Here is a 23,470-nt window from a genome sequence, read left to right as displayed (position 1 = left end):
GTCTGGACTATATTTTCATGAACGTTCTTCTTTAGTAGTCAATCGTCACCTCTATTAATAATATATAACATCAGATTACAGTGTTTAATGACGGTATTATTGGTTTTGGACAATCATTAGAGCCAGAGGCTCCAGCGACAATCCGTCGTCGGGGATGTTCAGCCGTGCACACACTTTGATAGTCAAAAAAAATTGAAACGTCACCAACTCCACTGATAGCCAGATATGCCTCCAAAATACCACACAGGGGCACTAAAAGCCGAAGAAGAAAAACGCCGGACAGTTTTTAAACCTGTTCTGGAGAACCCGTATACCAAGATCGTTTGGCCCGAAGTAAGCGAATCCGATGGTCACAGCATGGTAGAACTCTTGGTATCGCTACTTGCTCCGATAGGTGAATACCAGAGTTATGTCAACAAGAAAGTCAATCCGTTGCCCGATCCGCCTACAATTGCTAATAGTTTGACCTTGGGATTTAATCCTACAAATGCAGCCGTGGAGGATCAAATTCAATTGGCACAAAAGGGCACCAAGATTGAAGGTGTTAAGGCGATATTTGTGTGCCGATCAGACGTGTCTACTTCACTGGTAGTTAGCCACTTCCCAGTTCTATGTGCAGCTGGTTCGATTACATGCGGGAAGTCGATAAAGCTAATTCAATTACCGAAGGGATCATTGGGGCAGCTGTCGAACGCCACCGGTAGAACCGATCCGTTTGTTATTGGGCTCAGAGAACTCACGGATGGACCAGGTGGTGCGCTATTTGGTCTCGTAGAAAAAATTGCGCCAGTAAATGTACCGTGGATCCATGAAGTTGCGCAGTTTCAATTACCAGCCGTGAGAAACGTCAAAACAACAGCGCCTATAAAGGTAAAGCAGAACCAGAAACAACAGGCGAAGGAACAGAACCAAAAGGCGAAGGAGGAGACCCAGAAACAACACGCAAAGTTACAGAGTCAAAAGGCGAGGGAGGAGAAGGCTAAACCAACGAGCAGTGGACAGAATCGGAAACGACAACAAAACCAAACCAGGAAGGACCCCAATGCCAAGGGACACAAAGTAACCAAGTAGTAAGCAGCTATCTTTTCAGAAGAAGCCTAGGAAGCGCGGTGACAAAGCTGCGTGATCTGTTTACCAGCCAGTTCTTCTGCACCTCACCGCGTACAGAAAGCTTTGGTAGCGCTCCGAACAGCTTGGGATACTTCTGGTGCACGGCGTCCCATTGTTGCTTTACTGGGACGACGATGGTAGGCGATCTGGGCGTCTTGAGCTCTAAGTGGCTATTTAGCAGGTTTTGCGTGAGGAAGCGCGACCGACCGTATACTCGATATGTCCCTTGCGGAGAGTATGTATAGTGCAGCTGTTTCCGTGCCCGCGTAGAAGCGACAAAAAGCAGTCGTCTCTCTTGTTCAATAAGCGATGGGTTTTCGTGGTCGAGGAATATAGGGTATGTTCGATCTGTGCACTCGGGAACGAAGACGTAGTCCCATTCGAGACCTTTGGACGCATGAACGGTACTTACTACAACTTGATCATTGCTGGGTACAGTCTGGAACTTTAGGTAGTTAGAGAGGAAGTAGTCAAGCGCGCTTGTGGACATGCCGGTTGTTTCGCGGTAACGGCTGAGAGTGACGCCGACAAGGTTATAAAAACTAGCCATCTCTCGGGAGTCTGGATGGGCTCTTGGATCATTGCTTTCCTCTAGCAGGGCCTCGACTGCCTTGATTATTGCGTTGCCGTCGTCGGGATTAGCACTGATCCGCGCTGTCTGTTCGTTTATAAGCTGTATAAACTTGCCCACTTTGGCCCGAGTGATAGAGGTCTTCACCACAGCCTTGAGACGATCTGGGTCAGATATTGTATCCCAGAGGCTCAACTGGTTTTCGGCGGCATAATTACGTAGCTTAGTCTCGCTAGCCTTGGCGATTAGAGGTCGCGGTGTCTGCATGACAGAGAGCAGAGAAAGGTCGTGGTGTTTGTCCTGAAGCAGATGGAGAAAGCTGAGGATTTTGGCCAAGAGATCATCTTGGAATATGGCCGAGGTGCCTTTGAAGATTACATTCTTGATGCCTGCATGATCAAGCCTTGTAGAGAACCTAGTGCAGCCCAATTGAGTCCGGAAAAGCGCAGCAATCTGATTAGGCGGAACCTTACGCAGGGAAATAAGACGCTTTATTTCCCTAATGAGGTAGTCATACTCCTCGTGCTGGTTACTGGCCTCCAACAAATGAGGCTTTGGGCCGTTCTCGATGAATTCGACATCTGTGCGCTTTCGCAATACGGCCCGCGCAGCATTGTAAATTTCCTCAGTGTTTCGGTAGTTTGTCCTCAGCATGATGACATCAACGGGATCAAATATCTCGGCCATAGTATCAAATATCTCTGCACTGGCGCCAAGGAACTCATAAATTGACTGGTTGGGGTCTCCGCAAACGGTCAAACCACACTTGGACTGCGATTTTCCGACTATCAGTTGCGAAATCTCCCACTGGATTGGAGATATATCTTGAAATTCGTCGAGTATCAACGACTTTGTAGTCACAATTTCCCTCCCATGGGATTCAAGCAGCTGCCTTGTAAGCACTAGCAAATCGTCAAAGTCAATTAGCCGATTCTGCTTCAATCCAAGGGTGTACTCATTGAATGCAGTGCTAGGAGGCGTTTGTCCAAGTTTCATGCGACGGAAGCTTTCGATCCATTGGTTGAAAACAAACCCGCTTATTCGCTTTTTTTCACCTGTCAATTCTCCTAGCAAATAAATTTGTTCACTCTGTGAAGCCAAAGTCCACTGAGAAAAATCGTGGCCGATTAAATGGCCGTGCTCCAACAGCATTGAGTGGCAGTACGCATGCAGTGTTTGCACATTGACCAGAGGAGAAATGTAATCATGCTGAATGTCACGACAGAGTTGGCTGAGTTTCGATGCAAAAGCCTGGGCAGCCTGGTTGGTTAGAGTGAGCACCGTTATATCGTCCGGAGACACCTTGCACTCCAAGATAAGATAAAGGATGCGATTGACCAGGGTTCGAGTCTTGCCCGTACCCGGAGGGGCAATAATTTGGACGTGGGAGTCTAGAGGTCGCTTAGCCGCCCGGATCTGATCACTGTTGAGCTCCTCTTGCTCGATAATCCGCTCAATCTCCATTTTTCACGGGCCTCGCTTGAGTGAAATGTTCGCGTTGAGAAGCGCGTTGTTATACCTTCATCTCCCCATCTTTTTCAGCCGCACGGTATCACCTCATGCATCGTCACCACCTCCATGACCACTACCGGTACCAATACACCAATAACTTGACAAAATACCGCTGACATTTGAGGTTGTTTAGCAACTTTTATCGAAATAAGGTGTTTAAGGCGCTGACTTTAGTAGAATTAGGTAGTTGCTAGTGCCATGGCGCGTGTTGCAAAGGTGTAAAAATATATCGAACCTTGAATTCAGTTGAACAACTCTAACCCTTTAGAAACCAAAGTAATTCAAATAATATGGTAGCAAACTGCAACAATATCCTATGCACTGCGATGCGTCCAGATAATAAATATATATAGCGCTCTAGGGCTTTTTCTGAATTCAACATTCTTTGTCATGGGTAATCTACCGAACGAAATATGGCTCATAGTCCTAGAGTATCTTGCAGAGCATGAACATAGATACGATGCCTGGTTGTGGAGAATCCGGTTGATATGCAGGAGCGTGAATGATCTCGCCAGTTCGATGATCTGGAAAAAGCTAAAGGTTATATTTGATGTTAACACCGAGAGATACTTCTGGGCCCCTCCACGGAAAACGACCATTGAGGATGTCGTCAACGACGCGATTAGTTCGACTAATTGGCCATATGGAAATTATAATGGTAATGGGACTGATAATAGTCACTATGGTACTGACGATATATGGCAACAGCGTCATTACGAATATGGATGGGGCGATGATGGTTCTTCCCGCCGTCAGTACGATCCTGTCTATGAACTGGAATTCGAGCAGCAAGGACTGTTGTTGAGAATGGAGGAACTTGTTAATACCTTGGAGTATTTGGCCAAACAAGGGAACGTTGACGGTTACTTCAATGTCAAGAATCACATAGCTGTAGCGAGGGCTGAGTTGAACTATTTTTTCTGGGCAAAGGACCATCTGAGCAGCCTGCTTGCTGCCTTGATACTTAGTGCCGAGGAAAAAATTAGCGTAAAGACATGTGCCAGAGCGATGGTTAGAGCCCTGACAGAGACGTTTGAGGGACATACAGAGGGGAAATATTACTCAAATGATATCTCCAGTCGAAACATCAATTACAAGATTGATCAGCTGATGCGATACAAAGATGTGATTGAAGAGCTTCAAGTGGTTATCAGACCCTTTTGCTACATGTTCGAGAGTGAGAAGTCGGATTTATATTGTCAATTGAGAGAGCTATTGGCCTCTTGCCCTTCCCTGAAAGTGGTGAAGATTTGGGGCGAAGGAGCTTCTCTGTACCCAATCAAAATTACGACGCGGCAAGGAATCACTGCACAGCCAAAGCTAATAATTTCCTCGGATCTATGGGACAATGATGGCACTATACTCGAATTGAATTGCTGTCCGAAATTACGCATCGACTCTACTTCGATCATATTAGAGTCACCTAGCTTGTAGAACTTGCATCAGCTTCTGTCTCTAGAAGAACTGAAGATGGTGATGGAGGATAAGGGGCAATGGGATCGTGTTAATTTTGAGGCATTTCAAAGCCTCAGGAGCTTGTCCCTAACACTCAAACTTATGCCTCCGTATCTGCGGCTACCAAATGTGGTAGACAAACTTGTGTTTCGCTTCCACCCCAGCGCGAACTTGCATAACCCTGAATACCACAGTCTAATTGAGGCGCCTAACCTGCGGTTTTTGCAAATTGAAGGATTGATGACGCTTCTTGGTAATACTTATATATGTCGTAAGGTAGACCACCTGGTGGTAGTAGGGTGCGAACATGACACCGATACGTCTAAGTCGTTGACTACGTTCAACCCGTTTCCAGTGCTGGAAAGATTGGACTGCCATCGACTAGACTAGTGCTATGTGAAGTTCCTGTTGGAACTCCTTAAGCCATCCAAACAGCTGGAGATATCTAACATTGTAACGGGGTCCAGGGCTCAACAGTACAAGTTTCGCTCTTACCTAGATAGTTTGTACGAACTGAAACGTCTACCTCCTGATATTGCACTTCAAGCCAATGTTGATTATCCTCCACTGGACTTTTTTGAGGCCATAAAGCAGCTGGTATGCCATCCTAGCGTGTTGGACGTGCAGGTTATGGTTAAGAACAGGGCAACCATACTGAAGAATCCCTTTGGCATACCGGAGGAGTATTTCCAGTTCATTGAGTCAAGCACAGACCACCACACTAGAGCTGAAAAGTACGCGTATTATCGCATCAATCCCGAAATTTGCGCATCATAATCTACGAGAAATTGTCAAGATAGCTTGGCAGTATGAGGGTACGGCCATTGTGTAAGTATTTTTTGTGGGCATTTTTTTAGAATTAAAAAAAGATATTAACTAACTATTCCTCCATTTCCTCATCGCCAGTGAGCTCTTTGAGCGCGTAATCCTTTGCCTCTTCAAGCACATCCGCCGGCACAGGCTCGTGCTTGCCATTGGTCTCCGATAAGCTGGCCCACGTCATTTCCAGCTCGAAATCCTTGTCCTTGGAATCCTCATGGGCCACGTAAATGATCCGGGCCACTTCCCGTACCGCCTCCCGGGCCGTTAGGTTGTCAAAATCAAGCTTCTCGAGCTCAGACTTGGCCACCTGCCGGCCCTTGCCAGTAGCAGCTCCCTTGTAGCCCCACGACACCCCACTGGGCTCAATCATGTACAAATGAGCTCCGTCCTCGTCGACACCGCCGACAATGGTCGTCACACCGAACGGCCTTACAGAGTTATACAGAGTGTATGCCTGAGCATACGAGCTCATTCTATTGGCCAAGCTTGGCACTGGGATTGCCACTTTGTAGATATTTCGCCACTGGCCCGCCTCGTCTCGTCCCCGGTTGACGAAGTGCCGCCCGTCTGGCAGCAGGCCCGAGTATGCAACGCCAATATGTCTATCAATGGTCTGGATTCGCTTGTTCGCATTGGGCGCCAGCAGCTTCGAGGTGATGATCTTCTCTACCGCCAGAACAATGCCGTCCTTGCACTTTACGCCAATTGACGTTCCGGCGTTCTCGACTGCCTTGCCCGCGTACTCCACCTGGAAGTTTCGTCCGTCTATTGCCAGTTAGCCTAACTCAATTCCTCCTCTCGTGTGGGACCATACCTGGGCTGAAAACACTATTAGACAGATCGTAGCCGGTACCAATTGATGTCTAAACGCGTCGTCTGTATGCTGGGTACGGGGGGTGGCAAATGGCACTCTACCTCGGGTCCCCGCTATAAAACCCAAGCAATCAGCCAGACATATTGTTAGTTTACTCGCTACACTTCTCAATTGCATCGATTGTAACGTACCATGGTGGATTATCTAGTTTGAAGTCGTTTTGTTATCGAGGGTTAGTCGTAGTGGTGGCTGAACAAATCAGTACCTCACCGCTGTCGCCAGTGGGGGCAGGATATTTGGTGATGTGTTTCCCGCGTTGGGAGTTCCACGCTGCCGGGTAACTTCACATCCCTATCCTGCTTCACATACCATACCTAGAGACAATCAACGTTCATATATCTACTTGTGTGATTTGTAGGTCTCGTAAGCACCAAATACCTCCGCGAAGCGGAGCTCCAGGGGGGTTTGGGGGGACTGGTCCCCCCATGGACACACCACTACTTCAACTGACTTGGGGGCCGGCCCCCAAACCCCCGTAGCTCCGCTTCGCGGAGATCTTGTAGAGCAACAATTCACTCCCACAACTCTAGTCCTGCTGCAATTACAAGTATGTTGTCGAACAATATGGTGGAATGGCGGGGTTGGTGGGGTGCGGCTTATGTGCGGCTGAGACATGCCATCCCAAAGCGGAAGCATTCCGGGGCCGGGAAACTTTTTTCTTTCCATTATCAGTGGAGTCATCGATCGCTTCTGATTGCACAGAATCCCACGAGGGAGATAGATTAACGATAGCGGACGAGAAGATGAGAAACTTGGTCATTTTAGCGGGTTCTTCGCACCCCGAGCTGGTTTCCAGAATCTGCCATAACCTGGCGATTGACGCAAGCGAGGTGGACCTGTCAAAGTTCAGCAACGGAGAGACCTCGGTTATGATCAAGGACTCGGTTCGAGAGAAGGATGTCTACGTCATCCAAAGCGGGTGTGGAGATGTCAACGACAACTTTATTGAGTTGTTGATTATGATCTCTGCGTGCAAGACCGCCTCGGCGAAGAAGGTTACTGCGGTACTGCCGCTTTTCCCATACTCGAGGCAGCCAGATCTGCCATACACCAAGTCGGGGGCTCCATTGAAGTCTGGCGTTAGCGCATCCTCGAGCTTTACCTTTGAGTCTGTCCCTTCGACCCCGAAGCCGATGCGGGCCGGGCGAGGTGGAGACGCTACGAGCACTGCTCCTCCCTCGCTTGCGCTGGCCAGCAACCTGGCTGCTATGAAGTTGGCCAGTAGCGGTGGGTCTCCTATTCCGGGTACTCCAAGAAAGACTAAAGTCGACCCGTGGAACCCTGGAGAACCGGAGCCACGTTACGGATACCGTCAGTGGATAGCCCAGGCCGGTACTCTTATTGCATCTCTGCTTACCTGTGCGGGAGCGGATCATATTATCACCATGGATCTTCACGATCCCCAATTCCAGGGCTACTTTGATATCCCGGTGGATAATCTTTATGGCAAGCCACTGTTGCAGAACTATATTACTACCAAGATTCCGAACTACCAGGAGGCGGTCATTGTGTCCCCGGATGCAGGTGGAGCCAAGCGGGCTACTGCCATCGCTGACTCGCTGGGCATGGCTTTTGCCCTGATTCACAAGGAAAGACGGCCCAAGCCTCAGTACACTACTCCGCAGCACCATTTGAACGACAGTGTGGTGCATGAGAAGCGGCCAAACGCTACTACGATTATGGTGGGTGATGTTTCGGACCGAGTGGCTATTCTCATTGACGATCTTTGTGATACGGCCAATACCATCACTCGTGCTGCCAAACTCATCAAGGATCAGGGCGCTACCGAGGTGTATGCCATTGTAACCCATGGTCTGTTCAACGGCGATGCCATTGAGCGCATCAAGGCTTCTGCTATCGATAAAGTCGTTACTACTAACTCTACGCCTCAGGAGGAGCACCAGCAGCTCCTGGGAGACAAGCTTGAAGTGCTTGACGTCTCGCGCGTGTTTGGCGAAGCCATTCGACGAATCCACAATGGTGAGTCTGTTTCCATGCTCTTTGATCACTATAGTATATGATTTTGACCCTTGCTTTTCCTACATATGCTGAGCTGGCGAAGGAAGTTGTGCGAATAAGTTATATAAATGATTAATGGCTGGCTCCATAATATATAATAAATCGTTAGAATAAATACAGGGGTGGGGTGTTGAGCCCGAACAGATTATTTCAACCAAGATCCAAAGTATTTGTGTTCGGATGGAAAACGGTGTGACTAACGGCTATTTCCTGGGTTCCAAACTGGCCACTTCGGATGGAACAAGGGTATGCTCATGGTCGGTTGAAGGAATGAACTTGCCAGTGCTATCGAGAGTGCACATCTGGAGCGATTGGACCCAGTCATCCGCCACAATCTCTTCCATATGCGCACGCTTGTTAAAGTTGAGATCAAGCATTTGCCCAATGATTTCCCGCGACTCTCGAGGAAGCAGGCGGAGAAGCCTCCAAGGGCCCTTTATCTGCGTGTGCGGCTGTGAGTCATTGCTCTTGATTGGTCTAATTATGGGCTCTTCGCCCGGAGAAGACGCAAACAGGCGGAATGAGTTGTCGGATATCTTGGGCGCCTTCCACGGGAACCGGCGAAGCGTCATACAGCAGAATATAATGGCAATGGACCATATATCCACGCACCGCGGGTCGTATCGCGGCTCGGAAAGCACCTCTGGGGCAAGGTACGGGTCGGACCCGACAACGCCTTTAGCCATGACAATGTCCTGTTCAAACGGATACTGGAACACCACGGCACTTCCAAAGTCAATCAGCTTCAGCACACCCTGGGCAGACACAACACAGTTGTCCAGCTTGAGGTCTCGATGAGCCAGGCCCATTTCATGCAGGTATTTAACCCCGCTAATGATCTGCTTGAAACAGCATCCAATCTCGTTCGCCGTCATCTTACCCGACATGACAATAGCGAAGAAATCGTACGGACAGTATTCCATGACCTCATAATACCGCCCGTTCTCTTGAATGATATCCAAAGTCTCGACGATATTGGCGTGGTGCAGAGTAGATCCGATGCAGAACTCGGCTGTGACCTTCTTCGAGTAGTCTCGCTGCGATTCATTCGGGTGGCGCTCTCGGAACTCCTTGACGGCAAACACCGTGTTGTCACTGGCTCGCTTCATCAATCGAACTGACCCTCCAGCACCAGAGCCCAAAACTCGCCCAATCTTGCCGTACTTCCTGAACCCAGACTCGGAAAACGGCATGTTATTATCCTGCGAGCTCTGTCGGCTGTGGCTGCTGCTAAGCCGCGATCTAGAAGACTCTCTGCTACGGCTCGATCGTTTATGGTTATTATCCTTGTCCTTCTTTAATCCCTTCTTGAAGAATCGCTTCAGCTCAATCATCGACCCGCTATGGCTCGATTTCTTGAGACTGCTGTCCTCGGAATCGGACCCACTGCCTTTACTGTTCAACGCCTTGCTCAGAATGAGTTTTGACGCCTTCTTCTCATGTTTGTGATGGTCCATAAACGACTTTAGGCTCGTGGAGGATTTTGACCCACCAATCTTCTTAAACACAAACCGCGGCTCAATTTCATGCACATTCTGCACCGGCGGAGGGCGAAACCGTCTCGCGTAAGGGTCATCCTGGTCTGCCGTAGGGAACGGTGAAGCAGTAGTTGGGGACGAATTACGCGATAGCGAAACCGGCGAGTTTGTCGAGCTATCATGGGTCTGGGGCAGGTAGAACATGTTATTCTTGGAGCTTACCCGCGAATTACCTGGAGACGATTCCTGCGAGCTCGGGCTGGACTGCTCATTCTTGTCGTTGGCAGCCGACAGGAACGCTGCGCTCGGTCGCGATGAACGGCTCTTGTTCGGCGATATCGACTTTGGTGTCGTCTCCCCCGACGCATTGCCCGATGGCGGGCGGTCAAAATACTCTGCCGAGGGCTGTCGCGACGCGGGAAGCGAGTACTGCTCGTAGTGGTGCGTTGAGTCGCCCAGGAACCTCGTCTGGCCAATATTGCTGTTTGCTAGCTTTGACGTCACCTCGGCCATTTTCTTGTCCGAGAAGTCAAACTCCTCGTCAGCAGCATTCGGCTCACTCATTATATATATTCGGGCCTCTATAGCACCTCGAAAGCGAATATATATATACCCTCTACGGCCGTTTCTGGCTGCAAACTGTTCAAACCAGCTCGTTGGTATAGTGGTGGCTTTATTTTCGCTCTTGGGACCTGTCTTCGGCATATCGGAGTGCCGTGTCGTCTCATACCTTTCTTGCGCATTGAACCCGGGTAACGGATATTTTATCAACCGGATTGACTGTTATACGGCAAGTGAAAATATACATGACATTGATTGAGATTTAATAAATGGGGGCCTCATTTTTAAATAAATTTTTATCCGGCGTGGAGCCTATTCTGTATGTAGAGTAATGGATTCCTTGTGCGTATGGTTACAGAGTGCTCAAATGTGCGCACCTCGTTCTCAAACCTGCTTACAGAAATATCCAGGCACTGCGCATAACACCACTACAGTACTTTACTACCTAAACAGCATACTTTTAGTATATTCTTATTGCACTGGTTATACATCGTAATAGGAAAACATGCCACTTACACGAGTGTTTTTGTATGGGTTCAATTGAGAATTAGCAGTTTCGTCGAGTGGAGTAATGGGCTTAGCTAAAGCTCGGCTGTTTTGCTGTGTACTGATTCCTCATAATTACTCTGGCAAATAGCACATGTATCATGTAAGCCTAAAAATTGCACCTTGAAATATCAAAAAAAAATTACGAAGTAGCATCATGGCGATCCCTGCATTGCCCTGCATGCGGCTTGGTTGACAGATGTGGTACGTACGTCTGTTATTATTATCATAGTCCAATTGATCTGATTGACACGTATGGCCGTAAAAAATATACATGTTATACTGTCTAATAATTATTTCCACTAATCCATCAATGATGAATGAAATACCAGTAGCTAGCGTAAGTAGACAGCAGCACTATACAACGTGTAGTACTAATAGATAATAGCCAACTAGCGTACTAAAAGTTCAAGACTTACGCAGCCCATACTCGACCCCCCTGAGCCATGCCAATTTAGTAAATCAGGCCATTAGCTTTATTGCCGCTCTACGGCTCATCGATACAACTCAAATGTCGGCGGCAACGCGTCGCGCACGCGAACGCGGAAGCACGGCTGAAGCGGGTTCCTTTGTTACGGTAATTTCGCCACGCGATTCTATATAAACAGTCAAATATCCCCCCTCATTCTTCCTATCCTTTATCACAGTAATCAAGTAATGGGTAGTACGATATTAGTAGAATTAAAGATTCCATGGGGTAGACGTTAAGCTCTATTAACCGATATTGTAGTACGTAGGCCATGGAAGGTGTAAGTTACATGAATCATGTCGTAGAAACTCACCAGCCAACAACCTGTGAAGCCGTAACACAAAGTGAAACGCTCGCCGATGGGGGGGTGGCAGGCAGGGGGGACGTTGTACGGAACTTAAAAAAAGCGAGCTGTATTCAACTCCATATTATCGTCAGAACCCGCCATTTCCCACATAATTATAATTTTTCATCCACGCTATTTCGTCGTTGGTAGTGTGGCTCCTCCACATTAATATGCGTGCGATAATAATTATTTTTTTTACATTGCGTTACCCCTGGATGGAAGCTCCGATTGCTCCAGCGGCTGGTTTAACGGCGACCCACGCAGATTTTGGGATATTGCTATGGGCGTGTCTTAACCCCTGTTTGTTTCAACTATGGTTTTCAGAAAAAGAGAAGAGAGATTGATAAACGTTTCCGATCTATACAATCCTTTCTACGGCTCTTTTGTAGTTGATGGTGATGCGGGTATAAAATTAGCAACAGTCCCGCAAAACTGCGTGGGTTTGTGACGTCGATAATTGGCACTTTGTGCGTGCAATAGTTTGAAGCTGCACAGGGGGGTTCCGCCAAACAGGGTACTGCATGGATTACCCAAAAAAACAAAACAAAATACACGAAAGCCCGCAAAGATCTGGAGATATCATCATCGAAACCCGGCAGAATCAGGTACAGGAAAAAAAAAACTCCCTCACACACCTCCCTTCATCTTTTTTTTAAAAAAATTGAAAAGATAAAACACTGTGGGAAAGAGTCGCGAAGCCTGTGTCAAACTCATTTGTCGTGCGTCTTATTGTGTGTACACACCCACACGCGGTCTGCACCTGCGCTCCTGAATATAAGCCCCGAACCCGGCTACGCGGCCAATGTCAAAAAATTCTTCCCCGGCGTCCTCCACCAGCGAATTTACTGTTTCCACGACGCCGACATCGCCTGCCTCCAGTCTCTCGAAGCCCATCGCTGTCGCCGTCGAGACGCTGGCCTCGCCCTTCCTTTGTGATTTTGACCGCTACCCCGTCTCAGGGGGGGAAAGACAACATTCGTTGAATGACAGCGTATCGAAGATCATGAGCACCGTCCCGCAAACTGAAAAGCCCGCCAAGCAATCGCGGTTCCGCTTTTCCAGGGCCCCTACAGTCAAGGAGTCGACGCCGCCCCGGCGCCGGTCAAGCGTGGCCAGTAACTCGTCCGCCTCCTCGATTCGAACCATGGCTACGCTGAGTGAGAAGCTGTCATCCGGCCAGATTAAGATTTCGGGCCCAGAAGGGTTCACCCATGTGTCGTCAATGAGTGAAGACCACGTCCGACCGCGCCAGCAGCCACAGCTCCAACGGGCAATTGAGACCCATGGGCCCCCTATAAAGTCGTACCGCGACTCCATGGCCCTGCGCAGCATAAGCTCTGAGAGCCATATACGCCAGAACTCTAGCCATTCGACAAGTAGCTCGCTGAGTGGGAACTCAAACCCTCCCATTCCGGCTAATGGCGGCACCATCTATGGCTACGGATATTCGCACAACCGCACCAATACTAATAGCTCCAGTGGGGGGTCGTCGCCACCTCCACGGCCGCAGGCCCCCCGACTTTCCAAGCCGCCCGCTAGCGGTGGGGCATCTGCCAATGCCGCTAATAATAATAACAGTAATAGTAAGCGCGCCAGCCGGCTTCCGTGGAAGAGGGCGCCTCAGGAGAAGCACTCTATTCCTAGCATCTCGGAGCCAATTTTGGAATACTCGACAAGTGAACTCATCCCGGATAGTCGTATGTCGCGCTCTTCATTTGCATCGTTGCCACTCTCGGAGCTGTATCCACATGGCCTGCCGAGTGGCAGCCTCAACCAGTACCCGGGCCCTCCAGTGGACCACAACCATCAGCATTCAGAGTCCATGTCGAGTACGGTGTCGTCATCAACGCGGTCAACATCACTTACGACGATCTCGCCAAAGTCAAATACTCTCTCGGTTCGACAGTCTCATAAGGATTCGCCGGGGGCCTCGACAGCCAATTCGCCAACCTCTCCGAAGCCTCCGTCGATTCCGATCCCGGCCCCGCCTATGTCAGATTACGAAGTCTCAAAATGGCGCCAGAAGCTGCGCGAGTCTGAAGACAAGCGTCGAGCCATGATGATTGAATACCAGCAGAAGCTTGATGCTGAGCGGAAGCGAACCATGGAGCTCGAACGCAAGCTCGAGACGATGATTAGAGAAAAGGCGACTGCCTCTGTCAATGACCTGCCCAATGCAGCTGCCAGCAAGGACCCTCAGATCAAGATCAAGGCGCTTGAGACGCAGCGAGACGTGCTACGCCAGGCCCTGAATACCCTCCGGCAGACCAAAGACATGGAGATTGCGCAGTACAAGAAGAAACTGTTCAAGGTGAGCTCGGCTAAGCCTGCTACGAAGCGGTCTGCTGGACTGGACGAGGCTGACGTGCCATCAAACCCCAAGCGTTACAAGGATCCAATTCGCATTGGGATTGCGCCGCTTTTGCCGACATCCAACCCTTATGATATTAGAGCGACCATCAAGGAGCTCAGGTCGAATTAACTATTTTATTGTACTTGTAATGACGAACATGTGAGCCCCATGGGCTATTTATTATTATTTATATCGGGGGATCTATGCAACCTACTCGGGGTGAAATGAGATTAGCGTACTCAATGGATATAATCATGGGGCATTCACCAATTGCTACGGTAGCTAAGTTATGTGTAAGATGGCGAAGTAGATCACGATATCAATTACAATTACTGTAATTGTAGTGAATACAAAAGAGCATGGAGAATGGGCTACTTGATATACCCGTGGCTGTCCTGTGTTGTTACTGACCGCTCTTCCCGTCTGGACTAATTGTAGAAAAACTTCGCCCACTACAACTGGAATGATAGGAGCTATATATATACGAAGCATACTTGAGAAAAGCAATCAATTACCGGTAGTACGTAGGCGCTTAATAAAAATATGGGACTTGGGGAGGTAAAAGCCAGCTTTACACGGCATTTGATACCAATACAGTACCGGGATATATTTGTAGAGATTAGTATTCTTCAGGACCCCGTCTGCCTTTGAAATTTGTCATGTTGCACTAGAACTCTCATGTGTCATAGTCCTCCTTCGCTCTATGTAACGGACTTGAACTATTTCAAAGTTATCTCTTGGTCTTCTTCTTGTTCTTCGTGTATTCTTCAGCATAGCATTTACCAGTGGGGCACCGCGCATAGCGCCGTGCCGTTTCTACGCGTCAGCACACTGCCGTTGCCCACCGCATTTAAATGCCAAGGTGGCTAGACTCTCCGTTGCGCAGTATCTTACCGCGTGTTACCGCCTACAGTACAGTACCAGCAGCTCTTTTTGGAGCACTCCGTGTATGCGGTACATTACGTTAACAATACTACTTTAATGCCAATGACAGGCAGGTCTAGGGAGGGTGGAAAAGTAATCTTATATTTCGGCGATATGTTACCAGTAATCTCAGTTATGGTAGTGTTTGCTCTAACAATCTGCGCAACGCATATTGATGGGTAACGCCGTAATGTGTGAGACCAGATTCGAGATCGTCACGTAGGCCCGAATAGCGATGTGCGTTTCCCACTACCGATACACTCCTTACGTACTACACTGTATTACACATGTACTTTGCCTGTTGAAAAAATTGCAACTCGAGCCCCCTGCAATTGCCCGATTGCGTATCGAAGGGAGGGAAAAGTGAGGCGTAGACGCACAAATCTGCGGCCAGTATATACACATTTCACTGAACATTACTATACCATCGCATCCACTTAGCCCACCGATGTCCTACTGGTTCTTTTTTTTCAAAGATATTATCCATCTGGATTTCCAACCTAAATTTTCTTAAATACGCTAACATGTTAGTGGTGCTTTATTAATTTAGAATGTCAGGATAAGCGGTCCGTTATTCCTCTGCATTCTAACTGGATGACTATATTTGAAGAATACTGTACTAATATTCGAATATGGGAAAGAGATAACTACCAATGTAACACCAGAGGGATGCCATAGAGACATAGATGGCAGGCGACGAAATACCGTTATGACATCAATTACCACGCCTTCCCCAGGCCAACCTACATTAACAGTAGTAGAGAAAGCATTTTTCAAGATAATATTAAAAGCACAGAAGACAAAAGCCTTTAGGCAGAAATAGGAAACAAATTTAGCAAAATCAGACGTTCAAAAGCTAGTAATGCCTTAGCGAACTTGCCGCTTAGTGCAGGATGGTGGGGTACTGTTTCCGCAGGGCGTAGCTGGAGCTGGAGTTACATCCTGGCCGAAGGCCTGCTGGGCGGAAGCAAAGGCGGCGGTGATGGAATCCAGAGCATCAAAGGCCTGGTTAACCTCTCCGCAGGGCAGCAGCTCGTAGATGGTGGCGATCAGGCTCATAGTGGAGGAGGCTAGATCGTTGATCGTTTGGCCGATGTTGGAATCAATACTGGCAGTAACGAAGTCATCGTACCGGCCAGCGAGAGCCTGGAGGGAGGCGACAATGCCTGGAGCAGCGCCTTCGAGTGCGGCGATGATGCTAGGGATATCGCACGCAGTTGGTTCGTAGCCAGAAAGATCGGAGATAATCGCTGCCACATCATTGGACACAGCTTGCGACGTAAAACCTATTCCAAGTTCACTACCACCGACCTGCCATGCATTGATATTAGAAGTGAACGCTTGGTTGTCGGTAGTGAGCTTACCAATGTCAGTCGTAATGGTCTGACCGCCGGTAGAGAGATCGCAGGCCAGGGCGCTGGCAGCAGCAAGAGCAAGGGAAAGGGAAAGAGCAGAGATCTTGCGAACCATTATAGGGCCTTTAGTTAATGTGAAGGAAATTTCAAGAGGATCTCAATTCAAATTTATACCGTGCCATGCCGCTTTCAGGAGAGAACGGGATGGCAATTGCCTCGAGCGCAACCGTTAGGCCACAGGATGCAAGACCGCCGATATTTTGGTGCAGTAATTACTGGTACGGTCGATCAATCTGCAACCAATCTGTACGGCAAGATGCAAAACCATTGCAGTTGGCAAGAAACTCAGCCATAGTGTTTATTATGTTGGTATAATGTACATCGATTATGAAGCACCATTTATGAACTAGGATCTGAGTATAATATTTAATATATAGAGAGTTTGTAGAAATCATGCCTGGCTTGAAGAGATTTCCCCGCAAGTGCACAGGTTGACGGGGACATATCGCTGCCCCATACGTACGCGTCGCTGCACCGGCAGGGACTAGACTCTCGGGGGTCGTAATACCTAATTTACCCCTCCCCTCTTTCCCTCTCAATGACAGCTTCTAGAAAGGGCGGTAAATGCATATCGCATCTTCGATACGGTAGTCTCAATTAATAGCCTTGCTGTAAAAATCTACGTTTTAACGGGCCCGGTATCGATCATATTCAAGATCGTCGCATGGGCTCCGAACAGCCGACGCATATATATACCGGTGACTTGCATTTTTCACTATAGCCTTTACTTGGCTTTTTTTAAAATTACAGTGCATGTACGAGAATTCTGCACACGGGTGAAAAGTGGGCGTGGACGCACAGTTCTGCGGCCAATGTATGCTTTCACTGAACATTACCGTACGCCCACTTAGCCCATCAATGTCCTATGGTATTTTTGTATCATGCACATGGATCCCCTAAACTTAAAATTTTCTTAAATGCTGTACATTGATTTTGAAATGTCAGGATAAGCGATCCTTCGTTCATCTCCTTCAGCCTGGGTGACTATATCAATGATATAAGAATAACTAGTTACATAAGAGTTACTAGTTTTCGATTAATAGTTATGGGAAAGAGATATATACTGGTGTGGCACCGGGAATGCCATAGAGACAAGACGAGGAAGTATCATCAATTAATTGATACAAAATGATTATACCCTGTCTCTTCCAGCTTCCCCCGGCTAACATACTTTAACAGCGGTAGAGAAATCATTTTCGGGATACTATTAAAAACCTGTGGCAGAAATAGGAAACAAAATTGGCAAAATTAGACGTTCAAAAGTTAGTAATGCCTTAGCGAACTTGCCGCTTAGTGCAGGATGGTGGGGTAGTGTTTCCGCAGGGCGTAGCTGGAGCAGGAGTTACATCCTGACCGAAGGCCTGCTGGGTGGAAGCAAAGGCGGTGGTGATGGAATCCAGCGCATCAAAGGCCTGGTTAACCTCTCCGCATGGCAGCAGCTCGTAGATGGTGGAGATCAGGCTCATAGTGGAGGAGACCAGACCGTTGATCGTTTGGCCGATGTTGGAATCAATACCGGCAGTAATGAAGTCATCGTACCGGCCAGCGAGAGCCTGGAGGGAGGTGATAGTGACTGGAGCAGCGTCATCGAGTGCGGTGATGATGCTAGGGATATCGCACTCGGTCGGTTCGAAGCCAGAAAGATCGGAGATAATCTTTGTCACATCATTGGACACCTCCCACAACAAAATAGCTATTCCAAATGAAGTAGCATCGACCTCCCAATCATTGGTATTTATCGTGAGCTGTTGGTAGTCGGTAATGAGTTGACTAATGTCAGTCGTAATGGTCTGACCGCCGGTAGAGAGATCGCAGGCCAGGGCGCTGGCAGCAGCAAGAGCAAGGGAAAGGGAAAGAGCAGAGATCTTGCGAACCATTATAGGGCCTTTAGTTAATGTGAAGGAAATTTCAAGAGGATCTCAATTCAAATTTATACCGTGCCATGCCGCTTTCAGGAGAGAACGGGATGGCAATTGCCTCGAGCGCAACCGCTAGGCCACAGGATGCAAGACCATCGGCAATTTTATGCAGTAAATGCACTGGTAGTCGACTAGATCATCCTGCAAACGATCTGTAAGGCAAGGTACATACCCATCGCAGACGGCAAAAAGTTCAGCTTTAGCGATTTTTTTTCGGTATTATCGATCATGAAGCACCATTGATCTAGGATCTAATATATAGAGAGTGTATCTGCGGAAATCATGCGTTCTTGAAAAGATTTCCCAGTAAAGGCACAGGTTGACGGGGGCATATCGCTGCTTACGCGTCACTGCACTGGCAAGACTAGACACTCGGCGGTCGCATACCTACCGGTAATATACCCCCGCGTATTTTCTTCAGTCCCGAGAAAAATACATATGGAATGCCAATGACAGTTCTAGAAAGGGTGGAAATGTAGTTACATGCATATCTCATCTTCGATAGGTTACTGTAGTCTCAATTAATATGTTCTTGTTGGTAACAATCTACGTATTATTTGATAGGCCCGGCATCGGACTATACTCAAGATCGCCGCATAGGCCCGAACAGCCGACGCAAACACCTAGCCGCGACTTGCGTTTTTCACAGCAGTCTTTTCTTGGCCTTTTTGAAAACGACGGGAATTCTGCCGACGAGTACGTGGTGAAGGGGGAAAATGGACCTTAGGCGCGTTATCATTGCCAAGAGTTTAGTACATATTGCAGTGCACTGCATAACGCCTGCTTAACCCACCAAACACTCTATTTTTGTATCACCCACTTGATCCCTCAGGTTTAACTACCGGTACTACAGTACACTGTAATTCTCTTTAGATGTATTTAATTTAGTGCATTACTTGTCTCGGTATTTATTCATATTTATTTCAGATGAGAGGTACATATATATTTAGGAGCACTCTGTCACGAACCGTCAGAACGGTTGTGTGCAGCCGAACATATAGGACATTGAGGAAGTGGCCGAAATTTAGCAAATTGCCTAAATTTTAGTATTGAGAAATGCCACTTGATGCTAATGGCTTCGCTAGAAATGGGATACAATTCCTCTTCAATATCGAACAGAGAATACATGCAGTTTTAATCTTATCTAAGTAGAGTGACTAAGCTAGAGCTGGCCATTTATTTTGGACTATCTGGAGGAAGGCATTTGTGATAGGAAGAAGTCAAGAGAAAGCCTGGAGGAGATTGAAGACTATATTTATAGTTTTTAATATAAAAATGAGCAAGTTATATCGGAGATTCTATGGAACTATGAACGATAGATGAAATGGAGGTTAGATAAAAAAAAAGCTTCTACAGATATAAACAAAGACGAGGAAGTACATGAATTAGTAAACAAAAGGATTGTATAGTCTATAGAGTGTGCTGGTACCAGGATAGGTAGTCGATTTACCGCGGCTTCTCGTCGAGAGAGATCCGTAAATTATTGGACTGGTTTCGAATGAACCAGATGGGCAGCACGGCAACGCAGGCAATGACCGCCTCAAAGATAAGAGCCCGTCGCATGTTGGCTGGCGGGTTGCCCTGGTCCTCTGGATACTTCAGAGCGTTCATGATGATAATGAAAATGGCGCCAAAGAACTGGCCGCCGATCCAAAGCAGCGAGCTCGACACAGCGGGATCGACTGGCGAGGTCTGTTCCTGATTCCATTCCAGGAACACAGGCAGAAGAGAGAAGGAAAGGAGACCAAGCAGGGCACAGACGACGTATGGACCAGCAATATTACCGCTCTTGGAGGCCATGAAGATGGCGCCAATGTAACAAGCAGCCACCATGGGCACCAGGAGCTGAATATAGAGCAGGAATCGGTGGGTGCGGTCAATGATTGGCGAGCTGATGGCCGAAAACACAATACCCGCAATAATGAGAATAGCGCCCGCGATACCGGCCTCGTCGGACGAGTACCCGTAGGGCTCCATGATCTGGTTGATATAAGTGCTAAAGGCGTTGAAGAAGCCGACGTAGACCGAAAACAGGATAAAGATGGCAATGAAGCGCCAGTTGTTCATGAGCCGCACGAACGACTCCCTGAGCGACAGCTTGACAATGGCCGAGGAAGGGCATGGAGGCAGCGGCGGGACTGCCGGAACAAGCAGCGTCGTCAGCGAGCAGCCAGTGGCTACGCCAGCCGTGACAAGAATGAAAGTAGGTAAGTCGGAGGCCTTATAGACAATGGAAGGGCCAACGAGCTGGGCAATTGCACCGCCCAGCGGGTTCGCCAGCGAGGCAATGGCGTTCGCCGAGACCCGCGACCGCGATGTGAACCACAGATCCGTGTAGTGGGTCACTGAAGAGAGGGCAAACGGCTGAGAGAAGCCAATGAGGATCTGGCCAAACATGGTGAGGCCAAACAGCTTTTTGGCGGTTCCTGCGTATCGCAGCCAATTGCCAATGATGGACAGGACGCCGCAGATGATAAGCGCCCACCGGATATTCTTCTTGGCGATGACCCACCAAACCAGGGGAGAAATGACTATGTACGAGAACAAAATGACCGTCGAGAGCCAGTTAACGGGGGACTCCGAAGCCAAGTTGAAGTGGTCGGCTGTGTAGTTCGAGATTGCCGCAAACGACAACCATCCCCATGAGTTGACAATGTTCATCAGGGCCAGGGACAGAATGCCGTACCACCGACGTTTATAGGTTCTGTACTGGGCCCCTGGGCCCGATTGAGTGGTTGTCTCGATCTCGCTTTCCATGAGCTCAATGCCCCCGCTGTTGGAGCCATGGGGCTTGAAGTCGTTGGAAATGGTCTTCGAGGCCTCGATATCGCTGGTGATTTGAGTTTCGTGCATTTCGATCGGCTGCTTATGTTCTACCGGCGAAGCGGAACGGCCCATTACGACAGCCGCAGGAGCCGCAGTAATGGTTGGCGTCGATGATGACGATCGATGGTCATCGAGAGAGTGCGGGACCGATTCGGCAGAAGCGTAGACGGACGCGACTGATTCTCGCCTGTCGTCTGTGCTCATCCTACGATATTGGTATTTTTTTTTTACACTTTCTCCAATAATACCTCAATAATGAGAATATTATCCACTTAACAATAGGAGTGAAAAAAAAAGTCTCCACTTTCCTCACTAATAAAGGAAGATTCTTTACGAGCAGAAATGAGCGGGGAACGCCGTATATATGATCTTCCGCGTAGCTCGGTATTACGATACCAGAGGGTATGATTAACGCGCTCACAAAATGAAGGAATAGAGTTGGCGGAGGGAGGAGGCTATTTGTCCAACCAACAAGAAGAAGCGTAGTAGCTATTCGAGTGAGAAAAGGAGAGAAAAGGGTCGATTAAGAGGAGATTTAAGAAACTGAGGGCCGATGGGTTCAAAAATAAAGCCAAACACGGGCTCAAAAGCAAAACCAGCGAGCCAGAAAAAACCGTACCTAGGCGGGTTCATGCATGTATAGTATTGCCGACGGTTGGGTCGTATTCAGTTCGCGGCACGCTGAGGATCTGGTACCAACGGCCGTGTGTAAATGCACAACCGTACAGGGCCAGAATGAAAGCCATGCAGGCTCCGCTCTCCGATCCGCCGTGTAGCAAATCTCAAGACATCTTCCCCCCTGTTTCCAGTCTATACGAATAAGTCAGCTGCTCTTCCAGATCTACTATAACTAACATACGAACTACTATTAGTTCAAGCTACGTTACTGGGTTAGGTAGTGAAGGGAGGGCCCCTCTATTTACTCGAAGCCACCAGCCGAGGTGATATATTTGCCGCAGTTTTTATGTCTTTGGAGGTCTCAAACGGAAGCAAAGAGAAAAGGGGGGAACGCAGATACGAAAGAGGGTTACCTTCCTAAACGGGTGAGCTCGCTCATAGCCCGAAGGGCTTTCCCCAGAGCTTATGAAGACGGGAATCAATTATTTCTTTGAATTGAAGGGCTACACAGTGATGTGCCGAACAATGGGGAAATTAAACTTAGAGTTGCAGCGGGTGGAAAATTGACGGTTGGAGTTATGTCGGACACGTACGCCTATTTTTTTCGATCATTACGTACTTTGTATCTGTCAGTGGGAATAATACGGGGCCTACTGAGTAGAGGAAGTAGCGAAAGGGGGGGTAGTCTAGGCTTGTCAAGAAATTAGGGGGTAGGCAGCATAGGCACATTGTGCAGCGATGATGGTTGTCGACTGTTTCTCAAATGATGCATTGATTGCGGGAGGGTAGCTGTTAATAACACTGGCAATCAGGTGCTAAGATATGAAATGCCGAGTCCAATTCGCGTTATGGAAATGATTGTACTACAGTACAATGTCGTACACATTTAGTGGTACATGAAGGACCTTGGGTAGTTACGTGCCGTTGAAGAGAATGTAATAGGAATTTATGCAATGCAAGGCGGCCGGTTACTTGAAAAACGCTTGGGTCTTGTTCATGTGAAAATATCACAGCGCCGTTCATTGATCAATGGTACTTTCCATTGGTTGGACTGTTGGATGCCTCCTGATTCAAGTGAAACAAGCCGCTGGAGATCGACAAAAAAAATTGCGCCGCACCACCTGAGGCTCACGACACACGTCCTGCCATAGGCGCACATTAGTGACCCGTCAATTACCAGTACCGGGTACTACGGCTGAGGTTTGTAACGAACAATAAGTTGGTATATTTGTACTTTAAAATGGCTTAATTTACAGTCATACCTTGGTATAGAAATAACCAAGGTACATATGTTGGCATGTTGGCCCCACTACTATCAAACTACATCCCTGGGGTTTAAGTCTAGATGCTGTTAGCGAAAAAGGGTCAAGTTCACTCTGTCCGCAAAACCACCGGCCACGGTAAGAAAGCCGTCTCAGCTGGAGACAAAACGCCTCCAATTAGAAACGACCTGCTTGGTGTGGTGGAAACCATTGTCTACCAATATCTTCATTCGCACATCGGGCAAACGAGTCTCCAAGAATTGCGGTACAAAGAAGAAAAAAAAAGAAGAAGAGAGAGTGGATAAGATCCTGTTTTGAAATTTTTCAGTCGGTACATGTATTACGCAGTGCACAAATCTACGCTTATGCACATCTCACCCTTTAAAATCT

The 23,470-nt window shown here is 48.0% G+C and overlaps 10 protein-coding genes across 10 annotated transcripts; 4 read left to right on the top strand and 6 right to left on the bottom strand.

Moving 5' to 3' along the window:
* Nucleotides 1-225: 225 nt before the first annotated feature.
* On the top strand, nt 226-1,071 carry POP3 (Pop3p; the record flags this gene model as incomplete). Its single annotated transcript, XM_076683525.1, has 1 exon — nt 226-1,071. One exon carries the CDS (start codon nt 226-228, stop codon nt 1,069-1,071), a length of 846 nt encoding a protein of 281 aa, XP_076542152.1.
* Nucleotides 1,072-1,078: 7 nt separating this feature from the next.
* Nucleotides 1,079-3,145, bottom strand: HMI1 (ATP-dependent helicase; the record flags this gene model as incomplete). Its single annotated transcript, XM_076683524.1, has 1 exon — nt 1,079-3,145. The coding sequence occupies one exon, from the start codon at nt 3,143-3,145 to the stop codon at nt 1,079-1,081; it is 2,067 nt and encodes a 688-aa protein (XP_076542151.1).
* A 438-nt stretch (nt 3,146-3,583) lies between these two features.
* On the top strand, nt 3,584-4,627 carry TRVA0_009S00606 (uncharacterized protein; the record flags this gene model as incomplete). The annotated part of the gene is made up of 1 exon (XM_076683523.1): nt 3,584-4,627. One exon carries the CDS (start codon nt 3,584-3,586, stop codon nt 4,625-4,627), a length of 1,044 nt encoding a protein of 347 aa, XP_076542150.1.
* A 901-nt stretch (nt 4,628-5,528) lies between these two features.
* Nucleotides 5,529-6,478, bottom strand: PRE10 (proteasome core particle subunit alpha 7; the record flags this gene model as incomplete). The annotated part of the gene is made up of 3 exons (XM_076683522.1): nt 5,529-6,235; nt 6,285-6,333; nt 6,476-6,478. 3 exons carry the CDS (start codon nt 6,476-6,478, stop codon nt 5,529-5,531), a joined length of 759 nt encoding a protein of 252 aa, XP_076542149.1.
* Nucleotides 6,479-7,087: 609 nt separating this feature from the next.
* On the top strand, nt 7,088-8,365 carry PRS5 (ribose phosphate diphosphokinase subunit PRS5; the record flags this gene model as incomplete). The annotated part of the gene is made up of 1 exon (XM_076683521.1): nt 7,088-8,365. One exon carries the CDS (start codon nt 7,088-7,090, stop codon nt 8,363-8,365), a length of 1,278 nt encoding a protein of 425 aa, XP_076542148.1.
* A 201-nt stretch (nt 8,366-8,566) lies between these two features.
* On the bottom strand, nt 8,567-10,405 carry RTK1 (putative serine/threonine protein kinase RTK1; the record flags this gene model as incomplete). Its single annotated transcript, XM_076683520.1, has 1 exon — nt 8,567-10,405. The coding sequence occupies one exon, from the start codon at nt 10,403-10,405 to the stop codon at nt 8,567-8,569; it is 1,839 nt and encodes a 612-aa protein (XP_076542147.1).
* A 2,160-nt stretch (nt 10,406-12,565) lies between these two features.
* TRVA0_009S00518 (uncharacterized protein) lies at nt 12,566-14,245 on the top strand (the record flags this gene model as incomplete). The annotated part of the gene is made up of 1 exon (XM_076683519.1): nt 12,566-14,245. One exon carries the CDS (start codon nt 12,566-12,568, stop codon nt 14,243-14,245), a length of 1,680 nt encoding a protein of 559 aa, XP_076542146.1.
* A 1,662-nt stretch (nt 14,246-15,907) lies between these two features.
* On the bottom strand, nt 15,908-16,510 carry TRVA0_009S00496 (uncharacterized protein; the record flags this gene model as incomplete). The annotated part of the gene is made up of 1 exon (XM_076683518.1): nt 15,908-16,510. One exon carries the CDS (start codon nt 16,508-16,510, stop codon nt 15,908-15,910), a length of 603 nt encoding a protein of 200 aa, XP_076542145.1.
* A 1,219-nt stretch (nt 16,511-17,729) lies between these two features.
* Nucleotides 17,730-18,332, bottom strand: TRVA0_009S00474 (uncharacterized protein; the record flags this gene model as incomplete). The annotated part of the gene is made up of 1 exon (XM_076683517.1): nt 17,730-18,332. One exon carries the CDS (start codon nt 18,330-18,332, stop codon nt 17,730-17,732), a length of 603 nt encoding a protein of 200 aa, XP_076542144.1.
* Nucleotides 18,333-19,820: 1,488 nt separating this feature from the next.
* TRVA0_009S00452 (uncharacterized protein) lies at nt 19,821-21,404 on the bottom strand (the record flags this gene model as incomplete). Its single annotated transcript, XM_076683516.1, has 1 exon — nt 19,821-21,404. The coding sequence occupies one exon, from the start codon at nt 21,402-21,404 to the stop codon at nt 19,821-19,823; it is 1,584 nt and encodes a 527-aa protein (XP_076542143.1).
* Nucleotides 21,405-23,470: the final 2,066 nt, after the last annotated feature.

The sequence above is a fragment of the Trichomonascus vanleenenianus genome (assembly GCF_965637985.1).
Source record: "Trichomonascus vanleenenianus strain CLIB 3782 genome assembly, contig: TRVA0_009S, whole genome shotgun sequence".
NCBI lineage: Eukaryota > Fungi > Ascomycota > Dipodascomycetes > Dipodascales > Trichomonascaceae > Blastobotrys > Blastobotrys vanleenenianus.
The sequence above is the reverse complement of the archived record's forward strand: the minus strand, read 5'-3'. Positions and strand labels throughout refer to the sequence as shown.